The sequence below is a fragment of the Panthera pardus genome, unplaced genomic scaffold, assembly GCF_024362965.1.
Source record: "Panthera pardus isolate Hobbes unplaced genomic scaffold, ASM2436296v1 HiC_scaffold_5, whole genome shotgun sequence".
NCBI classification, from domain to species: domain Eukaryota; kingdom Metazoa; phylum Chordata; class Mammalia; order Carnivora; family Felidae; genus Panthera; species Panthera pardus.
Genome location: NW_026526980.1, coordinates 13035502 through 13063163, shown reverse-complemented (window position 1 = coordinate 13063163; position 27662 = coordinate 13035502). Strand labels below are relative to the sequence as shown.

General features: G+C 44.8%; 3 protein-coding genes across 5 annotated transcripts in view; 1 reads left to right on the top strand and 2 right to left on the bottom strand.

The window, feature by feature from the left end:
* Positions 1 to 2927, bottom strand: part of MOSMO (modulator of smoothened) — a 63741-nt gene extending 60814 nt beyond the window's left edge. Inside the window, exon 1 of the mRNA XM_053894526.1 lies at positions 2657 to 2927. Coding sequence (XP_053750501.1) covers positions 2657 to 2762 — 106 coding nt within the window. The 5' untranslated portion in view covers positions 2763 to 2927. The remainder of the gene's footprint in view (positions 1 to 2656) is intronic.
* A 6114-nt stretch (positions 2928 to 9041) lies between these two features.
* Positions 9042 to 25773, top strand: PDZD9 (PDZ domain containing 9). Of its 3 annotated transcripts, none has more exons than XR_002075300.2 (6): positions 9042 to 9183; positions 11043 to 11222; positions 15682 to 15871; positions 20668 to 21379; positions 23320 to 24182; positions 25607 to 25773. XR_002075300.2 is itself a non-coding variant. In XM_019430406.2 (4 exons), exons 1-4 carry the CDS (start codon positions 9153 to 9155, stop codon positions 21059 to 21061), a joined length of 795 nt encoding a protein of 264 aa, XP_019285951.2. In that variant the 5' UTR covers positions 9042 to 9152; the 3' UTR covers positions 21062 to 21469. The 3 variants fall into 3 exon arrangements, 1 of the variants encoding a protein (XP_019285951.2); XR_002075301.2 differs by lacking the exon at positions 9042 to 9183 and adding an exon at positions 14473 to 14678 and having other exon boundaries at positions 11114 to 11222; XM_019430406.2 differs by lacking the exons at positions 23320 to 24182; positions 25607 to 25773 and having other exon boundaries at positions 20668 to 21469.
* The window catches only part of LOC109255573 (cytochrome b-c1 complex subunit 2, mitochondrial), a 30813-nt gene continuing 25498 nt past the window's right edge, over positions 22348 to 27662 (bottom strand). The window contains exons 13-14 of the mRNA XM_019430405.1: positions 23945 to 24098; positions 22348 to 22610 (exon numbers count right to left, since the gene is read on the bottom strand). Of these exons, the coding sequence (XP_019285950.1) occupies positions 22527 to 22610; positions 23945 to 24098 (238 nt within the window). The 3' untranslated portion in view covers positions 22348 to 22526. The remainder of the gene's footprint in view (positions 22611 to 23944; positions 24099 to 27662) is intronic.

The window sequence follows — 27662 nt, the reverse complement described above, 5'->3', positions numbered from 1 at the left end:
TTATTAACTTTTACTTTTTATCCAGCTGAGAATCCATGAACCAGCATTACAGGGACATTTTGGCTAATAGTTAGACACCTTTGTTCCTCTGTGATTTTGTTGCATTTCACTGGCAAACTCCAATCACGAAGGAAACGTTCTATTGGTTTTCACCACTGACTGGTATCAAAGCAGCCAAGCACTACCAGAGGTCAACAAGGCAGTTGGCTGACCGCACTGTATGTTCTTCACCACTGACCTCAGTGAGGCTTCCACAATGCTAGACAATCCTACTATGTCACTGGTTGGCATGCTTTCTCTGCAATTATTTACCTATTTCAAACATTTTCTACTTCCTTCGATCAGCGGACTTCTGTCCCTCCCATCATCTCTGCAGCAACTCACAGCTGAAGACTTTGTCTACTGTTATGAAGGAGTTATTCCCATCCTGCACAGTTGAAAATCCATGCATAATTTTTTACTCCCCCAAAACTTAACTACTAATAGCCTGTCGACTAGGAAGCCTTGCCAATAGCATAAATAGCTGATCAACACATGTTTTGTAGGTTATATGCATTATATACTGTATTCTTAGAATGAAGGAGGCTAGAGAAAAGAAAATGTTAAGATAATCATAAGACAAAATATTTACAGTACTGTATTTATTTAAAAAAAAAAAAAAAAAAAAAAAGGTCCACGTATAAGTGGACCAGAGCAGCTCAAACCCATGTTGTTCAAGGGCCAACTGTGTATCTTTCCCATGGACATTTAGTCTATTTTTTACATTGGGATTCACCTAAAAGCACATTGCAAAAAGCATCTTCTCTGCTAGAACAGTGAAACCTCTTTGCCCCTAAGTATAAAAAGCCCCAAAGCCTCATAAACGGAGTCACTGCACATATAATTAGGATAAAAAAAAAAAAAAAAAAACAGGTCCTGAAGTGGATGTCACACATATAACTGTACAAACTGACACTGCTAACATTTTCAGAAACAGCATATGTAGTTTCATCAAATTCCAAACCATCCTATCCTTTCTTACACACCTCACAAGTTTAAAAAAACTGAGATATAATCGATGTATAACATCTTGTACATAAGGAGTAGAACGTGCTGCTTTGATACATTCATATATTGCGAATTTACCACAGTAGCATTAGCTAACAGCTCAGTCACATCACAATCATCAGGCATGTTTTACCATTAAGAGCTCTGCTAGAACTGTAGAGGCAAGAAAAGGAGAATTTTTTAGTGTGTTATTTTAATAACCCGTAAATCTGACAGCATGATTTTGTGTTACTAGATCTAGATGAAGGAGAGGAGGCAGGGAGGAGGGAGCAACAAATGTCCCAGCTACAGCTTTCTTTTTTTTTAAGAGCTAAATATACTGCAGGATAAATACAGACCCGTAAGTAATACTTAAGAAGTAACTTTGACAGCACAGTGATACATTTTTATAACAAATTATTCAGGAGGGAGTCTGACAGTCCCAACCCCCCTATATTCCCTTCACCTGCACTGAACGAGCAGTTAGAAAACAGGCTCATTTCTTCATTCCAGTCAGCTCTCCTGACAGCTGCTACGTTAATTACAGGGCTGGTCTCACAGCTCTGGGTGAGTGTGAGTGTGTACAGGTACGTATGTGCGATGACGGCCCAAGCTGAGAAAAATCCTGCACCCGGGATCCCCTTCAGAAAGATGCCTACTTCTCTCCGGAGGGCACCACCTTGTCTCTGCTGCCTCCAGCTCGGTGGTGTTCCAGCGGGCACCGCTGCTGCTGCTGCTGGGCTGCCTGCAACTCTAATGTGTTATTTAATTTTGTAACTACTATTAAGATCTCTAAAGCGTTTTTGTGATGCGCTGGAATGAAAGATGCTCCATAAAATGAAGTTTATTATTAGTATTATTATAGCTCCCGGGCCTAAAATAAAGCAAAATTATAACCACACAGACTTCAAAGGGAAAATCGGAAGCCACATGCGTCTTAAACACAGCCGAGCGGGCAGGGGATGGGCGAGGGCTCGGGGAGGGGGACCCGGACGCAGCACGCCAGCTCCTCCGGCACATTAACCCTGCCTGGTCGGGCCACCGGGCACCCGGCCGCAGCTCCCTCCCTCGGGGGACCGGGGCCGGACCTGACTCCCGTCGCAGCTCTCTGGTGGTCCTCGCGCTGCCCCCACGGGCTACCTCGCTCCCAGCCCCGGCTCCCCGCCTCGTTTCTAATTCCTGCCCAGGCGCCTCAGTTTTCTCCAGAGCGGTTTCTTCCCGTCTCCCACCCGGACTCCCCTACCCCCGCCCCCAATCCAGGACGAAGCTCGTTCCTCCTTGGTCCCTCAGGTCCGGCGACCGTCTCCCCGCCACCTCCCTTCTCCGTCCGGGACCCGCCAGCCCAGCCCAGGTCTCCTCGCCCTTCGGCCACTTTTCGCTCAGCCCGGGCCGCCGCTCCCCTCAGCCCCGGGGTCCCGCTCGCGCCCGCGCGTCCTCCTCTCCATTCCCTCTCCCCTCCGGCCCCCGGGGCGCCCGGCCCCGCCGCCCCAGACGCCTCTCCGCCCCCTCCCTCCTCAGGCCGCCCCCCTCCTCGCAGCCGCCGGCCCCGTCTTCCCCTCGGCCGGGTCTCCCCTCCCCTCCCTCAGCCCTCAGCCAATCCTCCGCCCGGCCCCGCGCGCCCGCCGCTCACCCGCGGACTCCCCGGTGTTGATCCAGTCCGGGTTGGCGATGCTGGCGATGGCGAAGATATCGGCGGCCAGAAAGAGACATCCTGAGATGATGGTCAGTTTATCCATCTCCCCGCCCCGCTCCCCCCACCCCCCGAGCCCCGGGCAGGCCGCGGCCTCACGCCTCCCGCCCCATGGGCCGCCGCCGGGGCCCGGAGTCCCCGCGCCGCCGCCTCGCGCCCCCTCGGCCCCCGCGCGCCACTCGCGCCCTCCGCGCGCCCGGGACCAGCAGCCGCGGCGCGGCCCGCACAGCCGGAACCGCCGCCCGCCCCGGAACTGCTCGGCTCGCCCGCCCCTCACCCGGAAGCGAAGCCTCGGCGCTGTCGGGGCCAGACCGGGTCCCGGGCTGTCGCGTCCCTGCTCTGTTCTCCCGGCTGTGCCGCCCGCCTCGCAGCCCCGGCCCGCGGCCCCCGACCCTCCCCACCGTCCCGGGTCGGCTGCCCCGGCTTCTATTGGGCCTCACGTCTCGCTGCCCTGGAGCCGGACTGGCACCCGGCCCAGGCCCATTGCCCCGCGCCTACCGGCAGGCCACGCCGCCTTTGAGCTTTCTTGCCAATAATAATGTTATCGTTGTTAATGACTGGTGACAAAATGCCCCTCAGTCTTTAGCCTTTCAAAACGGACACTGGATTGATGGGTGGGAGACTCTGCCAAGTGACCCGGGGCCCCGTACAGCCCTTGTCACCTTGTGTTAGCATTGCCCCTTCCGCGTCGTTCAGCTCCGGGACTGCCCCATTTAGGAAATAACTGTCGACACCTAGTGGGGTTACTGGGCTGGACTTGCGAGGCAAGGTTCCTAATCTCCGGAAGTTTACATCCTGGTGGGGAAGAGGCAAACATGTTAAAAATTTATCTTTAAAAATGGGTCATTTCAGGTGTTGCTTTATGAACTAAGTGGGGGTCGGTCTGATGGCGGGGGAGGAGGAGGGCTGTGGTGATGCTTAGGATGGCCAGGGAAGGTTCACTGAGACCACCACTATCGTAAACGCGTAACGTGTGAAGATTTGGGCAGGACTACTCCAGACGGAGGGAGAAGCAAGTGCAAAGAGGATTAGGGGAAGGGACAAGGAAGAGGTTGGCTTGTTCAAGGAACTGTGGAATAGCCTGTTTGGCTGGACGGTAGTATGAAAAGACAGAGAGGTAGGTGGAGACCAGATGTAGGGTTTGGGGAGCCATGGTAAAGGGTCTGGATTTTGTTCTAAGTGCAAGCGAAAGGCACAGGAGGTTTTCAGCAGGAGACTGACAAGGTCTTATTTAATCTGTAAAGATAGTGTAGTTGGGGGAGGGGGGAGGGGGACAGGAATGAAAGGGATACCAGTTAACAGGCAAAGTACTCCAGGAGAGAAAGAAATGTAGCTTTAGCTAGGATGCGAATAGTGAAGATGGAAAAAATGGCTAGCTTTGGGTGTTTTATAGGCAAGGAAAACGACTGACCGTGGGGGAGGAGTTGAAACAAAGAAAGGCCTCAGGAATGACTCTTAAGGTTTTGGCCTGAGTAACCAGGTGTTTGGTGATAGTATATACTGAGTTGAGGCCTGAGGAGAAACTTAGTTTGGATGGATAAACAGAAACAAACAAGACATTGGCATAGTTTGTTGGCAATACAGATGATTTCTCCATCTATAATTTTACTATCTAGTGGAGGTTGCTTTTTCTTTTGTGACTGACTCTTGGACCAAGTCACCATTAACCTTAACTTTGGATCCAGGTCTTTCTTTCCTGGATAGTCCCCCACGCAGCAAACAGGAGATGGGACAGTCATCTTCTCCTTAAATGCCACATAGGTCATCTCAAGAAAGACGTAGAAGGTTGACATCTGTCTCTATTTTGGGAATGCCTACATGTTCCCAAAACTCAGCAAGTTTCAAATTCCACCAAATCCAACAGCCTTGCAGAAACTTGCAGAGTTATCAGTGTCACCACATAGATTGGGTAAGGAGGGATTTAATTGCTAGTCTATAGACTTTCCTGTCCAAACATTGGTCTCCTGGGGGGAAGGATTTTTTTTAAATATTATGACACCGTTTAGTTTTCCTCTGCCACAGAAATAGGCACAAGCTGATTGATATATTCCAGGGACTCAGATATGCATATCACATTACTGCAGCAGGGTTTCACTTTTTTTTTTTTTTTTTTTTTTTAAAGTACTGGAGAAGTTTGATGGAGTCATATTCTTGGCTTCTCGTCCAGAGTTTCTATTGCCCAGGCATAGAAGAAACTCCCAGCTTTATAGTTCTGAATTCTCAAATAATGTCCGCTGATGTTCACTACTAGGCATTGATGAGAATCCTGAGGTGAACTGTTGGAACAGTTTGCCTGTGAGTGGTATGGTGATCACTTGATCATTGCGTTTAAAAAATACGAGTGTAAATTCCCCCTTCTACCTGGGCAGCACTTCCCAGTCCCTCCTACCTCTGCCCCTCTACAAAAGGTTCTGGATCTAAGATTAAAGGATAAAAACAAGCTGTATAATGGTAACTAGACTTACTGTGGTGATCATTTCATGACATCTATGAATGTTGAATTGCTATGTTGTACACCCAAAACTAATATGTCAACTATATTTAAATTTAAAGAAAAAAAACCAATTTGGAGTTAAAAAAAAAAAATTGAGAAAATTTTTACCAGATTAATGGCCACAAGTCACTTCAGAAAGTCACCTTCCCATTCCTTCTTTACCACCCAGCATGGGGGTGGGAGGGGTGGGCAGGGACTAAGTACTCTGATTACATATTTTCCATTAATCCTGATTTTAGTCCCATATCTCATTCTCTACTTCCAACATACCTGGTATTGCAGAGTCCTGGATCTGTCCGAGATCTACAGGACAGATCAGTTCCCTTCTCCTCTATATCCCAGTCTACATTTTATTTTATTTTTTATTAAATGTTTTTGTTTTTAGGAGGGAGAGAGAGAGCGAGCACATGCATACATGAGTGTGGTAGGGGCAGAGAGAGAGGGAGGCTGAGGATCCGAAGTGGGCTCTGTGCTGACAGCAGAGAGCCCATTGCAGGGCTCAAATTCACAAACCATGAGATCATGACCTGAGCCAAAGTCAGATGCTTAACTGACTGAGCCCCCACCCCCACCCCCAGTCTAGATTTTAGTAGAGGCAAACCCTAGGGTTCATGAGAGGTGGTGTGGTGGAGCAAAAAGGATACAGAACTATATTCTAGTCCCCTCCTTTCTACTGACTTGAACTTGGGAAAGTCAGACATTTTGCTTCAGTGGGAGAAGCTCCCCATCTCCTCACTCTCCCTTAAACAAAGCAGCTGGGGCTATTTCATTCAGAGAGATGAGCCACAGGGATCCTTAAGGCAGAAAATCCTTGGGGACCCAGAAGGCCCCCGGAAGGGATCTATGCTGGCAGCCTAAAGTCATAAATAGCCATTCTGCGGCTGTTAAGGGGCTGTGAACACAGTGTGCTTTATCATGATGGATGGTAGGCCTTGGCCCAACAGAGGCTGAATCCAGATGGGACCTTGGTGAAAGCTGTGGAGGGGACTATATAATCACTCTTCTCTTTAAGGAGTATCTTTGGCCTGACAGGATAAAGAACACACTGCTTCCCCAGGGGGTCAAGTTCACCATGAAGGCCAAGAGTTTGGTGGCTGCACCATATACATGCACCTGGGGGTTCTGGGATTAGATAAGACCAAAGAGCTAAATCCAGAGGTTAACAGTTTGTGCCTTGGGCTCAAATCTCCTTTCGTCTCACAGATTGGGTTCCACTGGAGCTGACTCCAACCAGAGATTATGGATTAGCGTGTGGTCTTTATTAGGGAGTGCACTAAGGAGCAACTCCTCTGGGGGGAGGGAAGGCAGAGGGAGCAGTTTGGCTGTGATTCAGTTATTGGAGGCTTTGGCAGACCCCGTGAGCAACTCTGAAGTTGGGGTGGCCACTCAGAGTTGGGGAAAAGGGGCCAAGCCTTTATATCCCCACATGGACCAGTCATTGGAGTTGAGCTACCTCAGGAATGACCTTGGGTATGGCTGCTCTTCAGCCAAAGACAATTCCTTGAAAGGGCCAACAGCTGAGATCCATGAACCTACAACCTTCCCAGGAGCTGGGGACTGGGAAGCACAGGGCAACATTTGTCACAGTGCACCCACTGCACGAAGATCCACCTGCTTCTTTTCAGTTCTGAAAGCAGGACCCTGGTGGGCATCTTTTCCCATGGGAATCTTATGAGAGGAAGGTTAGCAGGACAAACCCCAGCTCCCCGTGTTGCTGCAGCTCATCTCCAGGCATAAGCGACATGCTCATCACCTCCCTCCTCTCCTGCCCATCCTAGATTCCTCTCACCTTTTGCTAGCACCTCTGGTGGTCTAGGTGGCTTATGTGGTGGGGTGGTTCGGACCTCCATCCCTGAGGAGTCTGAGCCACTTGTTGCCATGTATTTCTTGGGCTGTGGCTGCTTTTTTTGTCTGTTCACTGTCAAAATAGGGCAAGGGAGCACTAAGAGATACTCAGGTGGATCATGTGGGTGACAAACTGTTTCAATTTTCTCTGGTGAAAAATGGAACAATCTTAGTGCTTCCCTGTGCCCAAGGTGATGTATACACCTCCTCTACTGGGGATGGGGTCCTCATTATCACCTGGACAGCGGGGTCACCCAACTCCGAAATTCCATCTTGGCATCTACTCTTGCAGACCATCCCTGGTGCTAGCTGCTGCAGGTTGGGTGGGCTTTCCAGGAAACACTCTTGAGCTGCAAGGAGTTTATTGGGGAGTGCTCTTGGAAGCCATGCCCATGAGGGGAGGAAGGGGAAGCAGCATTAGGCAAAGGGAGAAGTCAGGTGGCAGTGCAGCCACAGAAGGACGTCAGTAGACCCCACAGGAGCTCTGGAGCTGGGATTGCCCTCCAGGGTTGCTCGAGCTGGACTGAGGGAGCCAGATTTTTACCCCACAGTGACCAGTCACTGGATGCTAGCTGCCCTGGGAAGGTGTAATCTTGGGCAGGGAGCTCAGCTAGAAGCAGGGGTGGGGTGGAGGAGCAGGAATAAATCCTTCAGTCCCGAAGGGGGATCTGGGCAGCACAGGATGGCATCCACAACCGTTTGTATCCTGCAGTTCCACCCATTGGTGTGATCTTGGCATCTGCCCTGAAGAGAGTTTTCAGCCTGGGATGGAGGAAAGGCAGATGGACACCCTGTGTGCCAGGCGCCGATAGGCTCCCCTCCCTGAACCTCCGATGCTGACATGCTTTAGTTCCACAAACTCTCACTGTCCCCCTACTAATAGGAAAACAGAGGAAAAGGATGTATTTTATGACAGAATTAATTTGGTGTCTGCATAGACACCTTGCCAGACTGTTTGGAGGAGGAAACTGGTGATCGATCACAAGAAGCCACCTGCTGGAGACTCCTTGAGGTTGAGAGTAAGAAAATGGATGACTGTTCTTTCCCTTTGTCTCAGCCTCTGCAAGGTGGGATTTATTGAATGAAAATCTGCCCTGGTTTACTGTCTGGGTAGAGCCACAGAAACAGCCCGGTAAACTGGGTTTACCATGGAAATCTTTGCACAGTGTCTGACATCTAATAAGTGCTTGATAACTATTGAAGGCATGAATGTAAGGTGCATAGCTTCTCCGTTTTATCGGAGTGGGAATGAGGACAGGACCTACCTCATCACATTGCTTTCTGTTTCTTCTAGAATATATTTTTGATAATTTACAGTTTTCTTAAATCATCCACTTGATCTGCTCGTTAAATCTAAGCTCCAAAAGGATAGGGCCCTTGTTTGTCTTGCCGACTGTTGTGTCCCCAGCATCAGCACAAACCACAGAGCGGGCTTCCAGTAAATATTTGTCCTATGAGCGAATGTGTGTGTGGGAGGAAAGAATTATTTTGGAAAAAAGAAGAATTAATTCCTCTCCTAATCGTGACTCATTTTTTTTTTTCCCCGAGCCACCCTTGGCCCCTCTTCTCATGCAAAACATTGATGAAAACAGTGCAGTTCCAAAACAGTTGGGATTATTGATGCAGCAATATTTAAAAATATCATTACTGGGAGTGCAGCAGGGGATTGTGTGATCTTATATGGGCTTCTAGTTAGGGTCTGCCTGGGCCCCACAATTTCACAGCTTTGCCACACCCGCCTCTGTGCTTCCTCCATCCTCCCCACTTCGGTTGTTTTCCAAGAATGGATGATGAACCCACTGTGAGCCAGACACTGTGCTGCTCCCTGAACGAGTTTGTTCTCCGCCAAAACTTTCACTCACTCCTTTTTCCAAGTCCGCTGAGGCCTTGTGACCCCCACGGGTGCCCCACGTCTGCCCCCTGGCGGCCATCCCGAGGGGCAGCGCCGGAAACCTCCTTGCCGCCCGGGGTCCCCCCGTCGCTGGCGGCCAGCCCGCTGTGCGCCCCCTCCTCGCGGGTTCGAAACAGTTGGGAGTTGGACCCACTCCAGCTTGGGCTCCAGGAGGCCCCTCCTGAGCGGTCTGCCCTCCTGGGGCCATGGAGAAGGCCGCCCATAAAAGCAAAAAAGGTAACTGGGGAGTGGGGAGAGGGAGACGCCCTGGAGACAAAGCCTTCATTACTTTGCCTCCCCTGTAAAATGGGAACGTCACCCTCTTGGCCTGGGAGTTAGCCCCTCGCCATCATTTGTTTACCAAACTATAATTTACATACAGTAAGAGCCTCCCCCCCCCCCCCCGCCCATTTTTAGTGTATAGCTCTGAGTTTTGACCAATGAATACTCACATATAACCACCACCACCATCAAGATGTGGAAGTTTCCCTCCCACACACGCTCCCTCCCCCATCCCCAAATTACTTTGCTCCTCTTTGCCACCAGCCTGCACTTCAGTGCCTGACACTCCTGATCTGTTTCTATAGTTTTGCCCTTTCCACGGAGAGTGTCATAAAAGTGGAATCGTGTGGTATGGAGTCTTTTGAGTCTGCCTTCTTTCCCTTAACCCTGCTGTCTTTTGAGACTGGGTCTCGTATAGATTATTTTATCCTAAGCACAATGAAGTAGCAAGCTGAGGTTGGAACTCAGACCTTGCCTGAGATGCCACTTCTCTGTATGCTCAGGAGCTAGAGGCTGAAGGAGGGTCTGACCTGCTCCAAATGGCTCCCAGAATCCTGAAAAATCTCCGAATGTGGTACCTTCTTTATACTGGGTTACTTTACTTTCTATAGAGTCTCTGCGGTTTGGGGGAAGGTGAGGTTGGAGACAGCAAGGACACTTGCTTACAGGGAAGGGTCATGAACCTGGGGGTGGGGGGACAGGGGGCACCCCTCCCTCAGCAGGCCTCTTGGGCCCCCCCAAAACACCACAGTCACATGGATTTCGCAAAGGCCTGTCACTTGTCCTTCAGGAAGAGCTGCTGAAAACAAATGTCCCCAGAAACTTCCTGTGTACTGAAAATGAGTCTTCTGAGAAGCTTCCTCTTAGGAAAGTAACTTGTTTTAAATCACTCCATAGTCTTTGAAACTTTTCTTGTGAGAATCAGTTCTGGAGAAAACATACTTTGGCACCCTTCCACCACCACCCATTTTCCCGGATTTTCCTCCCAAATGATCTTTCGCTACCATTTCCACTGACATTGCCATGGCATGCTTGGGTGACTCCAGTAACATTTCGATTTCCCACATCCACTCTGGATCCCGCAGTCTGTGCCCCGCACAGCAGCCAGCCGGGTTCATTTGTTTGTTTTACAAATGTTACAGGGTCCCGCTTAACCTGCTCCTAAGCTTTTCCAGCGAGGTAAGCCTGTGAGGCCACGCCAGTCGGCTGTGACTTTGCTCCTCACGAGTGCTCCAGTGCATCTCTGTTCTTTCCTTACAGCCTCAATCCAGTTTGCTCCCTCCCACCCTCCTTTGTCTCAAGATTTCCTGTTGGTCTTTTTGACCTCGATTCAAATTTTGCCTTCTGTATGAAGCCTGAACTGCCTTTCCCGCAGGATACCTTGGCCTCCTGGCAGTCCTCCTCAGAGCTCTCTGTATTTTTCCTTCATAGCATGTGTTACAGTTTGTTATTCAACATCTATTTATGTGACTGATTAGTATCTGTCTCTTCCACTAAGCTGGAGGATCCATAAGGGCAAGAAACTATTTCTTAGCACACTGCCTGCATCAAGAAACATTTGTCAAGTGAATACATAATAACTGACATTAATTAAGCACTCAGCAGGTGCCAGGCACTGTGCAAAGCCCTCTGTCTCATTTATTCTCATAACAAGTCTCCAAGCTAGACACGTACTGTCCTCACTTTACTGATGAGGAAACTGAGAAATAAATAGGTTGAGAAACTGCCCCAGGGATCTGGCTTTAGAACCCCAGTGATACTGTCATGCTGCTGTCCAGGCGAAGGACTAAAAAATGTCCCCCTCTTTATATTAGGCAAAAATGTTGGCTTCAATGTCAAGTCATCCATACACAACTTGAGCAAAACTCAGCAGACCAAACTCACTGTGGGCAACCTGGGCTTAGGCCTGATCATCATCCAGAATGGGCCCTACCTCCAGATCACCCACCTCATCAGGACGGGGGCTGCAGCCACGGATGGAAAACTCCAGCCAGGTGACTGTGGTTCCCCCCTGCCCCCATCTGCCCTTGGGGAGACCCTGGTTAATAGGTTTTAGTGTAACCATAATAATGATGATGACATTGTTTGAGAGCTTTCTGTGGGCCAGCAGGTTGCTAGCACTTTAATAACCCTTGCTGTTTTATTTTTTCACTGAATTCTTACAGTAAGTCTCTAGGTAGGAACTATTGTCATCCCCCTTTCACAGGGGAGGAAACTGAGGCACAGAGATTGAGTTCCTTGTCTAGGTTCACCCCGCTCTGGCAAGTGGGATGGTGTCATTCCAGAGTTTATGCCTCTCTGTGGACTTTTCTTCTTCTAGGTAGGCAGTATTAATCATCGTTAATGTTTAGAAGCATGATCTCATTTCATCCTCCTGACAATCCTGAGGTAGATTCTGCATTAAACCACCTTATAGATAAGGAGTCAGATATTTAGTAAATTGCCCATTGTCACACCAGGGATCAGGGATTTGAACCCTCTCTGTTAGACTTCAGAGCCCAAGGCCTTTGATCAACACTGCCCTGCTTCTCTTGTCTTTGGGAGAATGAATTTTCCATCCAGTTCAAGATGTGTTTTCCAGTGTCTGCTCCAGTTCTAGGGCTGTGCTCAGTAGTCAGGGAGGCACAATGGGATGGTAAGGTGGTGAGAAACAAGAATCATCTGGTTTTAGCTGGGCCTGAATTCAGTCAGGCCCAGGCTCTGTCACTTTCTAGTTCTGTGACCTTGGGCAGTCATTTAACCTTCTAGGCCTCAGTCACCTCATGTCTAAATTGGAATAACAGCTACCTTCCTCAGAGGTTGCTAGGATTTGGAGAGATAAATTTTATGAAAGTGCTTTGAAAACGACAGTTCTATGGAAATACTGGCAATCATTTCTCTTAGGCTGTTCTTAGAGAGTTTCCTGACTTGTGGCTTTTCTTTCTTTTTTTCTTTAAATAAAAAATGATTGTGGTACAGGAGCCCCAGTGGATTAAATTACTGATTTATAATGCTACTTCCTAGAATCACCTTGGGAGCTTTTAAAACTGAGATGCCTAGGCCCCATCTCCCCAGAGGTTCTGATTCAATTGATAGGGGGCTGGGGACAGGGCAGTTCATGATTTAAAAGCTCCTCAGGTGATTCTAACCGCAGCTTGTGTTAGAAGCAGGGGATTAAAGAAGTAAATAGATAAATGATGCCATTATGAAAGTTTGCCCCCACCTTATAATCCAAAACATTCTCTCCAAATGGCAGTGCTTGGTGCTGGGGAACAAAGCGCCAGGGAGACAGGTCCAGCACAGTTTCCCAGGAGCTTTTCCTCAGTTTCTCTGGGGTCACGCAACAGAAGCTGATTCATAACCAGAGCACACACTCGCTGGAGTGGGACAGGAGTGTGCTTTTATGCACAGGAAACAGAACCTCATGGTGTGGCCACGGTTAGTGGGCTCCTGGAGGTCAGAGGCAGTCTTGAATTCATCTTTTAAATCCAGGATTTACCTTTAATGCTGGCACATATTATGTCTGTGCATTAGTAAATGAATAATAAATGTTTGTCACTGGCATTGTGCAAGGTGTTTCCACATCTATTATCTAATTTAGTCTTTACAAACTCCTGGAAGGTCGATAACACAATGTAGAGGGTTGGAGGTGTAGTAACTTGGTCAATACACAGAGCTAAGTGGGTGGGCAGAGCTGGGACTTGAACCCATGTCTAGAGAGCCCACACTTTTGACTGGAAGTGGGATTTCAGTACCGGAGAGAGTCCAGAGTCCCAAATCTCTTCATGATGGGTCAGTCAGTTCTCCTCAGGTTCTTGGTTTCAAAGACCAGAATTCAGTCCTTTTAACAATGAATGAGATCTTCAGAGGTGATAGTCCCACAGACCTGCTATTTCTTCGACCCTGTTACCTCCCAGCCCCATTATTTCTTATCCACGTGTTTTACATTTTTCTCTTCTGGTGTTTCAAATTGGGTTTCATTTCCTATTGAATTTGCTAGTTTAGTTTAGTGTTTGTTTATTCTGGCTGAATTTAAATTCCTTTTGGCCAATATGCCTTTAAATACACTGATATCTAGAGTCTTAAGAAATAGTATAGCTTTGAAGGTAAATACAAGTCATATACTGGTCACATTCATTCAATAAGCGTTTCCTGAATGCCTACTGTGTGCAGGTGTCCTGCTAGGCAGGAGGGCATAATGGTAAGCCAAACAGATGTGGTCTCTAGCCACCTGGAGCTTGTGGAACTCAGAGCCTTGTCGGGAGAGATGGAGAAAAATAAATAAAAATTTATTTTTCAGTAGTGGCTTGGCTGCTGCAAAGTTGATTTAATATAGGTAATCGAGACAAGGTTTATAATAATGTGGTTCCTACAGCCCATTAAAACAGAAAAAAAAAAGTGTAATGGGGTTGGTATTCATAAATACCAGATTGATGTTTCTTTATGAAGGGCAATGTTAATATCTATTGTCAGAGTAATCACATTCATACAATGACACCTTTGGTTTACAGTCAGGATGGTCAGGGAATTAAGCTGTTTATTTTCTGCCCTCTTGATAAAAAACATCCTTCAACAACGTAATTAAGCAGAATGCCAAGCCATAGCTTTCAGCTATAAACGTTCCTTTTAACATCAGGCACGTAAACTCATCCAGTGAGGTGTTTGGTTTTGTTTTGCCATTGTAATTAACCTCTGTAGGATGAACAGCTGTTTCAGATGGCACACTCTGCAGGTGGCTGGGAGAAGCTTGTTTCATTCTGAAGTTAGCTGCAGATCCTAGGCTGGTTTTATCATCAGCTACTTTGTAAGACCAAAGCAGGTTTTTCTTCACCCTTCCAAGTATTCATTTTCTTCAGTAGTTTTAAACTTAAGTTCTTTTTAAACTGAAGTTTCTGATAGGATCTAGCACCATGAAAGTTTGTCCTTGGAGCCTTCCTTTGAGATCAGCATTAATTCCCAACTACAGCACAGTGGGGTGTAGTATCACAGAAGGTACTGCATCCTCTCTCCTCCTTGGAGGTTAGGCTTCTGCTGTCTGGGAATGAAGGTAACTGAGAGGTCCCTAGCTTCTCACGCACAGAGAAATGAACACATCCTTTGGGACTTGATTGGAGTCCCTTTATCCAGTGTTAGTGATAAAGTCTCCATTACCATTTGGCAGGCTGTTAGTTCTAGTAAGATCTGAAGACTAAGATTTTACCTAATGTGAGCCCTTAAGAAGTAATTTCTTTGTATTCCTTCCTCTCTTGCTGAATATCCTTGCATTAGTCAGGATTCTTCACTGCAAGCAATCGAAAACAGTGCCTGTGAAGGCACTGAACTTAGAACATTGAGTCTAACAGAACTGCCAGAAAGGCTGGAGAACCAGGCTTGGAAAATGATGACAGAACGCGGGGCCATATATAACTACCCCTGGAAACCGGGTGCTTCCATCACCCAGCTGCATCTCCTGCCCAGGTTCAGTGACCCAGGTGGGAGTGCCCAGTGGCTGGATCTAGTTTACATGTCCATGCCCTAGGTGCTGGCGGCAGGGAGGTGGACAAAGATATGCACTTAGGGGGTCCAGGGACTTGCTGTCAAGATGTGGTTTTCTTCCCACTTGCCAGGAGATCAGAAGCTCTATGGTTGACCATCACACTTCCCTTCCTGTCCAGCAATGCCCTGAAGTAGGCAGTCTAGCTTTCAAATCCCTTTATCCAACATACTCTCTATATACACATCTTAAGCTTAATTAAAGCATGCTAAATGTCCATTGTTTCATGCAGAATTACTTGCTCAACTAATACCGCACGAGGCAGAAAATTAAAATGAAGGGCTTTATGTTAAATTTTTTTTTAAAGTTTATTTATTTTTGAGACAGAGAGAGACAGAGCATGAACGGGGGAGGGTCAGAGAGAGAGGGAGACACAGAATCTGAAACAGGCTCCAGGCTCTGAGCCATCAGCACAGAGCCTGACGCGGGGCTTGAACTCACGAACTGCAAGATCATGACCTGAGCCGAAGTTGGACACTTAACCGACTGAGCCACCCAGGCGCCCCAGAAGGGCTTTATGTTAATAGAGTGGAGGGCACTGGAAATTGCCAGGCAGGTACAATAGCAAGTAGGTCATTTACTCACTTAGTGTAAGTGGTTTTTTTTTAATAATAATGACTATTCATTTTACTCGAAACAAACATTTTTAGAATCCTAAAGGATGGTTCAGATTATAAACGATTTTTAGCCTCTTTCACACCAAGGACTAAAGAAATACCATAAAAACATGATATAATATCTTCTACACCGCTATTAAGAAACATCTTGCATGCATTCATTATGCGAAGGACACTCATGTCACCTAGTTGGTCACTTTTATTAAATAAAGGCTGGAGTCTGGTTGAACTCATAAAATGGAATACCTCACAGTGCAGCCAGAAGTGGTATGAGCCCAATGACCCATTATCTTAATTTTACTGATAATTTCTTTCCTTCTTCAGGTGATGTTCTGATTAGTGTTGGCCATGCCAATGTGTTAGGATATACTCTTCGAGAATTTTTAAAACTTTTGCAACACATCACCATAGGAACAGTGCTACAAATCAAGATTTACCGAGATTTTATTGACATACCCCAAGAATGGCAAGAAATATATGATTTAATCCCTGAGACCAAATTCCCGGTAATACGGTAAGTCGTTCATTTTAGGAAAACTTTGTTGTGCTACTGTTCCCCAGAGCCTGTGAAGCACGTGGTCTTGGTGAAACCACTGCAGTAATTTAGTGGGTTTTTAAATCCTGGAGAAGTACAATCTGTAGGACCTAATGTGAGGCAGATCGATAGAGGCAAGAGCCTTGAATCTGGAGCTAAAAAAAAAAAAAAAAAAAAAAAAAAAAAGAGAGAGAGAGAGAGAGAACCATCTAATGGGAGCTCGGCCTCCAAATCTACCTGCAATGTGTCCCTTTGTCCAGAGTCAGCCTCAAACGTGCTGTGGATCCCACGCCCTCATTTGTCTCCTGCACATTCAGCTTTTCTGTGGATCCTTCTCAATAACATGTAAGGCTTTTGGGGCCTCTGCCTCTTTACAAACCCCACCTTGACTCTGCTGCCCTCTCCCTGCCGCCGGCCACAGTCCTATCCCTTTGGCTCCAAACGTGCGTGAAGAGCTGTATCAGATGTGGCCATTTCCCCAGGAGATGATTTCCCAGGCGCTCTCCCCCAATCTCAGTCCAGGCTTTGCTGTCTTCACTTGTCCAAGAGGCCTCTTTGCAGGGCCACTCACAGCCCTCAGGTTGATTCCAGTAGACTCTTCTCAAGTCGTCACTGTGTGTGGCTCCTGAGCAACATTCGACACTGTACAACTCCCACCCCCTTTTCTGTTGAAACGTCTTCCCCAGGCTTCAGCCTTGGAGTTCCCCAGCGCTCAATCTTTGGCTTTCTTCTCTCAATTTCCTGGGCACCCTCACTGATGCCTGTGGTTTCCGTCCCTCTCCCTACAGGACTGATTTTCAAATTGTACGATCTTCAAACTTGTATATTTAAACCCTTTCTCTCTCCCACTTGGTGGCTTCATTTGGATGTATCACAAACCCCTCACACTCGTTATGCCTAAAGATCAAGAGCCAGCTAACTGCTTATCTCCTTGGGGTGGTCCTATCTTACTGGGGGAGCATTTGCCTAGTTGAACAAGTCAGAAATTTAGAGGCTATGCTAGATTTCTCCATCTCCCTTGTTTCCACCCCATATAATCACAAAACTTGTCATTTTATCTTCCGACTCTCTCCCACATTTGTCCATCTCTCTCTCTGGCCACTATCATCACCCCAGTCAGAGCCACCGTCTACTCTCTTCCCCTATTCATTTGCTACACAGAACAATCCTTTTACAGTGCAAATCTGAATGTGACGTGTTCCCTGCTGAAAATCTTTTTAGACCTCCTGTTCTCAGGATAAATGCCCAAACCCTTACACTGGTCTATGCTACTGCATGTGGCTGGGTCTGTATCCCACAGCCTCACCACATACTGCTGTCCTCTTCCCTCTCTAGTCCACTTTGCCTCTCAGCTTCTTTGTCTTATGTTTCTTTGCCTCGGACTTTACACTTGCCCTTCTCTGTGTACAACATGCCTAGGACTCTGTCATTACTCACTGTTGAAGGCTCATGGTGCAAAATTTTTCCAAGGGGCCTTCAAGTTAGGAAGTGTTAAAACACTGTCTGGTCCATCTGTCATATGCTTTCAGAGAAACCTGTGTATCTCCTTCACAGCATTTATCCTAATTTCAATGAAGTAATCTGTACAATCTATTGTTTACTATGTTGCCCTGGGAGAACGTAAACTGAAGGCAAGGACTAAGTCTGTGTTGTTAGGCTAAATCTACCACAGGACTTTCACGTGGCTGAGGGCTCATTTATTCAGAGTGAATGAAAATTAAAATCCAGCTTTGAAGCTCAGGCAAATCGCTTAATCTCTGAGAGCTTGTTTATCTGTAACACAGGAGTACCAGAGACTCCTCTGAGGATCAGATATGTGAGGAAGTTGTGTAGAACATGAAGACATGTAGAACATGAGATCCTTCTCCTTCAGTGACAAGTTCAGTGCTCTGATGCAAGAGTGGTCCTTATTAATTTGACAGATTTCTGAGCACTAGTTGTTACAGCTGTGTATCTTTGGTTATTGGGATGGGCTCAGGGAAAGCTGGCTAGGAACTTTACTAAGGACTAAAAAATGGTCCACACTGGATAGACATTACTTCAGATATTCCAACTTTTGGTCCAAGGGACTGATATGGTCAACAGATGTGCTTTGCTAGTCTCCCACAGCATTTTAAAAAGCCGGAAGAGCAGTGACTGTAGAGAGAAGGAAGGATACGGAGGGGCTTTTCCAAGGGCTAGCAAAGTGTTTGTAAGTTTTTTCATTTAACTAGGTTTCTTTTTTTAATTTTTTTGTATATTTCAAAATTTTTAAATAAAAAATATTTGCATTAGTTGCCAAATTTACATATCTAAGATTCCATGGAAATTATCTGTATCTCTGGTTTCTCCTAAAAAATTAGAAGATGGGCTTGTGTCCTCACATGGTGACAGTGGACCAGAGCTGGGTACCAGCTGTCCCCTTAGATCAGACACAAATTAGGGACAAGTTTTTCCCCCAATAACCAAACCAATCATGACAGTTAAAAATCATTAATGATAACAGTGAACACTTATTCATTGCTTACTATGTGGTGGACACTGCTTTACAAGTATTATGCCATTTAATCCTCAGGTTAATTCTTTTTATTATCATGGTTACATAAGAAAACTGAGGCCAAGAGAGGTGTGTGTAAACTTGCCAGTGGTCACAGGACTAAGAGTGACTAGATCTGTCTCTAGAGCAACAATATCCAAGAACTTACTGCAATGGTGTAAATGTTCTTGATCTGTTCTGATGTGGTAGCCACGGGCTACATGTGGCTATTAAGAGCCTCAAATGTGAGGATTTGCAACTGAAGAATTTTAAGTTTTATTCAAGTTTAATCAATTCAAATTTAGCTGCCATACCTAGCTAGTGGGCCCTGTACTGGGGAGTGCAGCTCTCAAGGCTGAGTTCTTAATTACTTATTTATAGAACGACTATGTTGTTCACATTTTAATTGTTCAGAGCTTGAGATACAGAATTTTAAAATCTAAGAACGACAGACCGACCATTCAAAAATAAGGAGGAAACACAGAAATAGCACAACTCAAGTATGAGACTAAAGCCCACAGGACTTAAGAACAATACCAACCACTTTCTAAATCCCTTTCTTAATTTGAAACAAAGTGCTTATATCTAAGGCACTTTAGTAATTTATGTGGAAAGGACAGAGAAGGAGCACAAAGGGAAAGAAAAGGCATCTTACACAAAGCTGGTATGATCTTTTTCATGAGTAAATGGTACTGTGTGCCCATTGGAAAATATTCCACATAATGCTCTGGGCAGGTCCAGTGATAGAAAACTGTTTGTGATTAACTCTGACTTCTGCTCGTTTGTGGCTTTATAATCTTACTTCAGTTTAATAAGAATCTGACCCTACTACCTGTCCTTTATAGTTACCTAATACAGAGTTACAAAAGATATTCTTTGCAGTCTGGAAAAAAAAAAAAAAAGGAACCTGGATTTTGTTTTCATTCACGTGCTGTTCAGGAAGTCCTAGGCATGTCTGAAGGCAACCTGTTCTAGTCCTGAGGTCTTCTGAACCTCCTTGCACAGCACTAAATCAAGGATGAAGGAAAATCACACAGTAAGACTAGTGGCTCAGTTACTAACTGTTTATTATAAGAGAGAAACTTTCGGAAAAGCTGTTCGAAGTTTTGGGAGCAAGTACAACGGTCACACCTGCAAGAATATTAGTGATCATGCAAGCCAAGTCTAAAAGATTGGGGGGTGGCGAAGAAAACAACTTCATATTTCCTTTTAGCAGGACAGATGTACCAAAGGTCTATAATCACAAAGATCTTTGTTAAATGAATGTTAAAATCTAAGAACGGATTTGCTGGGCAACAGCACCAGGATGAGGGGGAGGAGGTAACAGCATTTGTTCAGGAAAGTAATGGCAGGCTCAGGTATGTAGATGTTAGAAAAGTTCAAGAGAACTGTAGATGATAGCAGGCAAGCATTGGCCAAGTTTCAACAACCAAGAAAGCTAATAGTCAGGGATGTGAGGGTGATCTGGCTGCAACATCTGTCACTCCATTGATCACCAGGTGTTCCCTTCCTCCCTCACCCCTCCACATGCATCCCTTCTGAAGCTGCATGCTCAGTTGAAGACGACCGGTTCTTCAGTCAAGGGTATATGAGTAGCTGCTTTCCTCTGCTAAAAACCTCCATACAACCTCTCAAGAAAGCCAATAGTTGGGGCAGGTAACAAAAAAAATCTTTAAAAGCTTTTGGACAGCAACAGAGAAGTGGAATAGTGAATGAGACACATCTGGATGTAGAGGGTGTTGTATAAATACACATTTGTAAACCCAAAAGAGAGGCAAATGATGGTTCTCAGGAGAAAAAAAGAAGGCTCAAAAATTTCCCGATAACTAGTGTACTTAGAGGTCCACTAGTTCCTGAATACCTTGGAAATCGGTAAGACACTGTTATTACTGACCCCATGTGACCCATGAGAAGAGTTCTGTGGAGGAGATGGCCAGGTTGACCTGTCATTCTGGAATGAAATTAACCCACACCTTAAAACCTGCTAATATTCTGGTCAGTAGTCTGACTCAAGTTATTTTCAAACTTTTGAAAGTGATGTGAAAAAACTTAAGGCAGAATCTGATTTACATTTAGGAGTGGAAACAAATTTAAAGACAGTTTTGGAGAGAAAAACTTCAATAACACAAAGTGCTAAAGCTAAATTATATCCTTTCTTTGATGAACCAAAGCAGGTTACAAGACATCTTGTTAGGGGACAATGAATATGCAGACATGAAGAATACATGTCTTTCACTATTTTTTTTTTTTTTCATTTCAGCACAACAAAGAAAACTGAGCAGGCAAAAGACCCTTTGGCAAGCAGTGATGACGGTGAAGATGTAGTTTCAGATAAAAAACTTAAGTATTATAAATATTCAAAGTCCAGTGAGCATCACTCTGCAAGGAGACCAATGTCTATCTCCAGAGAATGGCATGGCTACAAAAAGAAGAACCATACTATTAGTGTAGGAAAAGGCATTAATGCTGATGTGGTGATTCACAGAGATCCCAAGAGAGAAGTGAGGCCCCCTTCTCCATACTGGACAATGGTGAAGCGAGACAACCAAAGCTCTTCCTCATCCACAGCCTCCTCTACCTCAGATGCATTTTGGCTAGAAGACTTTGCCCAAGTTGAAAAGGGCAGGGGTCAACCTGTATCAAAAGTTGCTTAGGCAGCAGTCTGCAAACTGGTGATCACATGAGCATCTAATTTTTGTGCATTGCTATGCACAGGTTTGCTATACTTACAGGAGGAATATGTGCAGACTTACCCATTCTTTCACAAGTGCATTCTGATGCCATCAGAGACATTCTTCAATGTGATAATCCAAAGACTTCCCTGGGGTCAGACAGGCCTCACCACCTTATTCCCAAAATAGCAACATCATTAACACACTCCCTTCTGAGAAGAACATCTCATCTTTTACAAAATGCGGCAGAGGAACCCAGGACCAGAATGTATGAACATAGAGAGAATTTCAATTTTTAAGGTAAGTGCCACATTTTTACTTAGACAATTAGCTTCTCTTGTTTTGCAAACTTCAAATGCCCTACTTAAAATAAGTAAGAGATATATTTTCTGGCTAGTTGTGCACATAAAGTTCCACCCCCCCTCCCCCCCTTCAGCCCTAAGAAACAGAATGGGAACAGATGAGGAAGAGGGAAAAGATGAGAAACAAAACTCTGTCACACAGTGAAGATAAATCAGACATAAAATGATGCAGTGGGAATATAAGATATGACTAACAGGGAATTTAGATTTTTCAGAAATAACTATACTGCAAGAAAGGCAGTAAAGAAAGGGGGTAAAACTCAGACCATTTAATTGTTTTGACCCAAAAGGACAGATTTTTAAACTGGCTTTATCTTTAAAAGCCATCGATAAAAGGAGTGCCTGAGTGGCTCAGCCGGTTAGGCGTCCGACTTCAGCTCAGGTCATGATCTCATGGTTCGTGAGTTCAAGCCCCGCATCGGGCTCTGGGCTGACAGCTCAGAGCCTGCAGCCCGCTTCAGATTCTGTGTCTCCCTCTGTCTACCCCTCCGCTGCTTGCACTCGGTCTCTTGCATTGTCTCAAAAATAAACACTAGGGGCGCCTGGGTGGCGCAGTCGGTTAAGCATCCGACTTCAGCCAGGTCACGATCTCGCGGTCCGTGAGTTCGAGCCCCGCGTCAGGCTCTGGGCTGATGGCTCGGAGCCTGGAGCCTGTTTCCGATTCTGTGTCTCCCTCTCTCTCTGCCCCTCCCCCGTTCATGCTCTGTCTCTCTCTGTCCCAAAAATAAATAAAAAACGTTGAAAAAAAAAAATACTAAAAAAAAAATTTTTTTAAGTCATCGATAATAATCTTACTAGTTTCTGAGCTTCTATACTTTTAGATTCCTGTTCTCCTTTGCAGCATCTAAAACAAAGACCTCAGCATATAATAAGTACTTGATTAACTGATAGCCAAGACATGAGAAAAACATTTCAACAGAATGTTTCATTGACTTTAAGTCAGCTGGGAACAATTTATTTATGCTTTAAGACATTTCACCTTATTGGGGGAAAAAAAAAGATATATGTTTTATTAGAGATTTTTGACTTTCACGTGTTTGCTGCTCTGGGCTGAGAAAATGTTCAGCTCTTTCCTGTTTCAGAATTTACAACTCATCAACGAAAGGTGTGTGCCCCAGATTTCCACTTGCTGCCATTGACTTCCGGCCAGAAACAAACTTCTTTGCAGCCTTGAAGTAAACAAACAAACAAATGACAGAAAAAATTAACAGAAATAAGAAAATGTATTATGCAGTAGATAAACTTATCTATTTTGTTATTTCAAGAGTTTATGGACAGGGCATCCTGAGCCAGCAATTCTGTACTAGCCTCTTGTGAGATTAACTACAGGAGAGGGCTGGTACGTTATTTTAATTTGTGACAATGTAGGAAGCAAAGCTCCGCTGTCCCTTTGAATGTTCCCTCATTACATGTGACTGAGCAAGTGTGGTGCTCCAGACATGAGGGTAGCTGGTAAAAAGGGGGATAGGGAAAACCTCACTGACATTGCAAAATAGGGCAGAGTCAGCCTCAGGCAGGGCAGTACTTTACTGTTTCTGTATTGCGATGGCAAATAGTCTGAGTCGATAAAAATACACCAACTGTCAACATAAAAGTCAAACTTTTATCTGTTTCCTTTATGCCACTATTTGAAGCAAAAAGGCTGGCCGATGAGGTCAGATGTACTACCGTGAGTAGCAGTCCCCCATGCTGTCTCAGGCACAGGGAGATCATGAAGAGGCAGCTGGGCTGGGACTCCCACAGCAACAGTATAGTAAAGGAGAGCCATTTGGAAGGGTATGGAATGATAAACTTCGGGGCGAAGTGAAATCAAGTCAAAGTTACGACCTTAAAATACCCTGTTTCTTTTTTTTCTATGCTCATTGTCCCTACATTAAGGTGGAGCTGTTGGGGAGAAGATGGTGGAGACCTCTACAATGCAAGAGGAGTCGACATTTTTCATGTGGAAAAAACTGGGAAAACCCACTGATTGTGGATTTGTTCTGTAGTTCATGTATTTGTTAGGCATAGTAGAGAGTACAAAAAGGTATGAGATACGGTTCTGGCCCTTAAAACAATTCAGTCTCACAATAATATATGTGGAAAAAAACCAAAAAGCAATAGCAGAATGTCTCCTGCTGAGAAGATGAACAAAAATCCTGAGATCCTGGATCGTGCGGGATTGGCACGACACTTTATTTCTTGAGAGGAGAACAAACACCGAACTCAACTATTAGGTTGAATCACATGAAATTACCAATAATTCAACTCTTCTTGACCTCTAAGAATTTAAAATGGTTTAACCTATTGGTAATTTAGTTGAATGAGGAAGACACATACACCCCAAGTTGATGAGCCATTTACAGACGTGATGGTAATGAGCCCTCCTACCTCCACACCAGGTGGACAGGCACCAAACAGCAGGACAGTGACATATATAGCCCAAGGGAACTTATGCATTCCTTCTGAAATTGGGTCGAGGTCAAATTGTTTGATGTTAAATCATAAGTTTTCATTTGCTTACATTTACAACATCTGTGTCTGCTACGGAGTCAATCTGCTGAAGGACTGTGGCTGGTGGTGTGTATGAACCAGCAACCAGAGCCTGGGACCCGACTTCATCCAGGAACTCCTCAGAAGACTCCACTGACATTAGGTAGCCAGCTTTCAGCTTGTTCCTGTCCAGTAAAAAATATGTAACTAAGCAGAAGCCAGTCTTATAAGAGCGAGACAATTTTAAACTCAAACTCAAACATGTTTTGGTAAGTACACAAATTAACAGCTTTGAAATCTTACAGTGCTGAACAGCTGCATTCCATTTCTTTAGTTCATCAATTATGTTTTTATTTACATTACTATTTAGAAAGCTGTCAATATAAGATTATACTGAAAACCCAACGACTGCCTTTTGATTTGAGACTAGAGCTTGTATCTCATTAAGACTATTTTATTTCTTAAAGTAGACTCCATGCCCAATGTAGGGCTGAAACTCATGACCCTGAGATCTGGAGTCGCAGGCTCCACCGAGTGAGTCAGCCAGGCACCCCTCATTAAGACTATTAAGACTACTTTATTTATTTTTTAAAAGTTTATTTTGAGAGAGAAAGGAGTGCAAGTGGGGGAGGAGCAGAGAGAGAGGGAGACAGAATCCCAAGCAGACTCCGCATGGTCAGTGCAGAGCTCAATGCAGGGTTCAAACTCACCAACCACGAGATCATGACTTGCTGAAGTCAGACACTTGACTGACTGAGCCACCCGGGTGCCCCAACACTAATTTTAATGTGAAGTTTTGATTAGTGAAGTAACTCTTGCCTCCTAATACTTTTCTGGTGATGATTTTAGGCACTTCTATTAAGGGAGAATATCTATGTGGGGTCTTGAGACGCTGTTCACTTAGCAGAATACTGTGTGCTGATTCTCTATCTTCCCCCCGCCCCCCAGGACCATTTCTACACTGAGATTTGTCTCAGGGTAGGGCATAATTGAGAAGGCAGGTGGGAAAGGTCATTATAGGTCCTACAGTCCTTGCAGCTTAAATATGGGCACAAAGCGTCAATACAAAATAAAACAAAATCCAATTCATAATTCTCTCAAAGAAACTGGTGTTCACTTAAGACACTTAATTTAACTCTCAAACTATCCTCCTTTGGCACTCTGTACACGACTACCATTTAAACATAATTACAATTTAATGCAGCAGTTTTACCACAATGTCAGCTTAAATAAAGATTTTAACGGGTGCCTGGATGGCTCAGTTGGTTAAGTAAGTGTCCAACATTCAGCTCAGGTCATGATCTCACGGTTTTCATGGGTTCGAGCTCCATGTCGGGCTCTGTGCTGACAGCTCAGAGCCTGGAGCCTGCTTCAGAGTCTGTGTCTCCCTCTCTCTCTCCCCCACTCACACTGTGTCTCTCAAAAATAAACAAACATTAAAAAAAATAAAAATAAATTAACAAACTGATGGTTACTGAAGGGGAAGTGGGCAGGGGGATGGGTGAAACAGTTGATGGGGATTAAGGAGGGCACCCGTTGAATCACTAAATTATACTCCTGAAACTAACATTATACTGCATGTTAACTGGAGTTTAAATAAAAACTTAAAAAAAAAATTAGCTACAATAAACTTTACCAAGAGATTATCAGTTTGTCCCTTCAGCAATGCCTTACTTTCTCTCTCTCACTACAGAAAGACTAAGAACCTTACAAGAAAAATATCAACTCTATCAAAATGGCAGAACACAAACACATTGACATTAAAAACTGAAATTCCATTTTCTACATGTTGCTGTACCTTATAAAAACTGTGGGGCATTAAGGAAATACATTTTCTGAAATAAATTAGATTTGAAATCAGTTTTTCTTCAGTAAATCCAGTGTTTCAGTTTATTCTCATCGTGTTTTGTTTCTAGTACAATCATGTAGAATTGCATCCTATCAATCAATCCCTGGTTCCATGTTTGTAATATTTAATAAACTGTACTTATTCAAGAGATGCAATTTTTTAGTGTTCTCAGTGTAACAGAAATACTACTACTAATGGGAACAGAAATGACCGAGAAGTTGTTCCCTCCTGGGTTGTAATTTGCCCTGTCATACTTCCTTGGTGGGTCATATTAAATGACCATGAAGACAGTTTGAGTTTTACGAGTCCCATTTTGAACTGTCCTAAATGGGTGGAATCAAATAAATGTTTTAAACTGCTGTATGAAAACACAAGCTGATTTGTTCGAGACTCTCCCTGAAGATATTGAGGGGTGTTGCTGGCACTTTCAATGGGAATTTAAAAATCACCAAATAGGAGACAGGTATTTCCATCTTTTAATCAGATCCTCCTTTATCCGTGGGGCATTACTTTCCAAGACCCCCAATGGATGCCTAAAACCACAGTACCAAACCCTACACATCCTATGCTTTTCTTATACTTACACAAGTATATTTTTTATTTTTTTAGAAGGTGTTTTTTTAAAGTTTGTTTATTTTGAGAGAGTGCGAGTAGAGGAGGGGCAGAGAGAGAAGACAATCCCAAGTAGTCTCTGTGCTATTAGCGTGGAGCCTGATGCGAGGCTCGAACTCATGAACTGTGAGATCATGACCTGAGCCAAAACCAAGAGTCATACACTTAACCAAATGAGCCACTCAGGTGCCCCTTAATTTATAAATCAGGCACACTGAGGGATTAACAGTAACTACTAATAAAAGAGAACAATTATAACAATATGCTATAATAAAAGTTATGTGAATATGGTCTGTCCCTCTCATTTAAAAATATTTTATTGTCCTGTACTCTCCTTTCTTCTTGTGATGATGTGAGATGACAAAATGCCTGTGTGATGGGATGAAGTGAGGTGAGTGCCGTAGGTATTGTGACATAATGTTCAACTACTTGTGATTTTCTGACAATAAGTCAGGAGGGGGATTATCTGGTTCTAGATTGTGGCTGACTGCAGGTAACTGGAAAGCTAAACCACGGATAAGGGGGCACTATTGTATTTTCTGGTCTATCAAATCAGTAAAGAGGTAAAAAAAAAAAAAAATTGCTAATGGTTATGGTAGAATAGGCACTCTCATATACTGATAGTGTGATTATAAAGGGGTATGACCTCTTTACATTGTGACTTTGAAATATACAAATAATAATACTTAAACACACATGTACTTTAACACAGACTTCGGTTATAGTATTTTTAGCTCTCGACCCAGTTGGGAATCCATACCAAGAAAGTAATATGAAATAAAAATGTTTCAAACCCAAAGATATCTTTTATAGTTTATAATTTCCAACTGTAGGAAATGTCCAACAAGTATATTTTGATGCTCCAGTTAATACTGTTTGTAACACATTTTTTTTTTTAAATTTTTTTTTTAAGGTTTTATTTATTTTTGAGACAGAGAGAGACAGAGCATGAACGGGGGAAGGGCAGAGAGAGAGGGAGACACAGAATCGGAAGCAGGCTCCAGGCTCTGAGCCATCAGCCCAGAGCCCGACGAGGGGCTCGAACTCACGGACCGCAAGATCGTGACCTGAGCTGAAGTCGGACGCTTAACCGACTGAGCCACCCAGGCGCCCCTAACACATTTTTAGTAATCTGAATGAAAACATTATAATGTTAAGAAAAGGAGGGGGGGGCCTTGGTGGCTCAGTGGGTTAAGCGTCCGACTTTGGCTCAGTCGATCTCGCAGTTTGTGAGCTAGAGCCCTGCGTCGGGCTCTGTGCTGACAGCTCAGAGCCTGAAGCCTGCTTC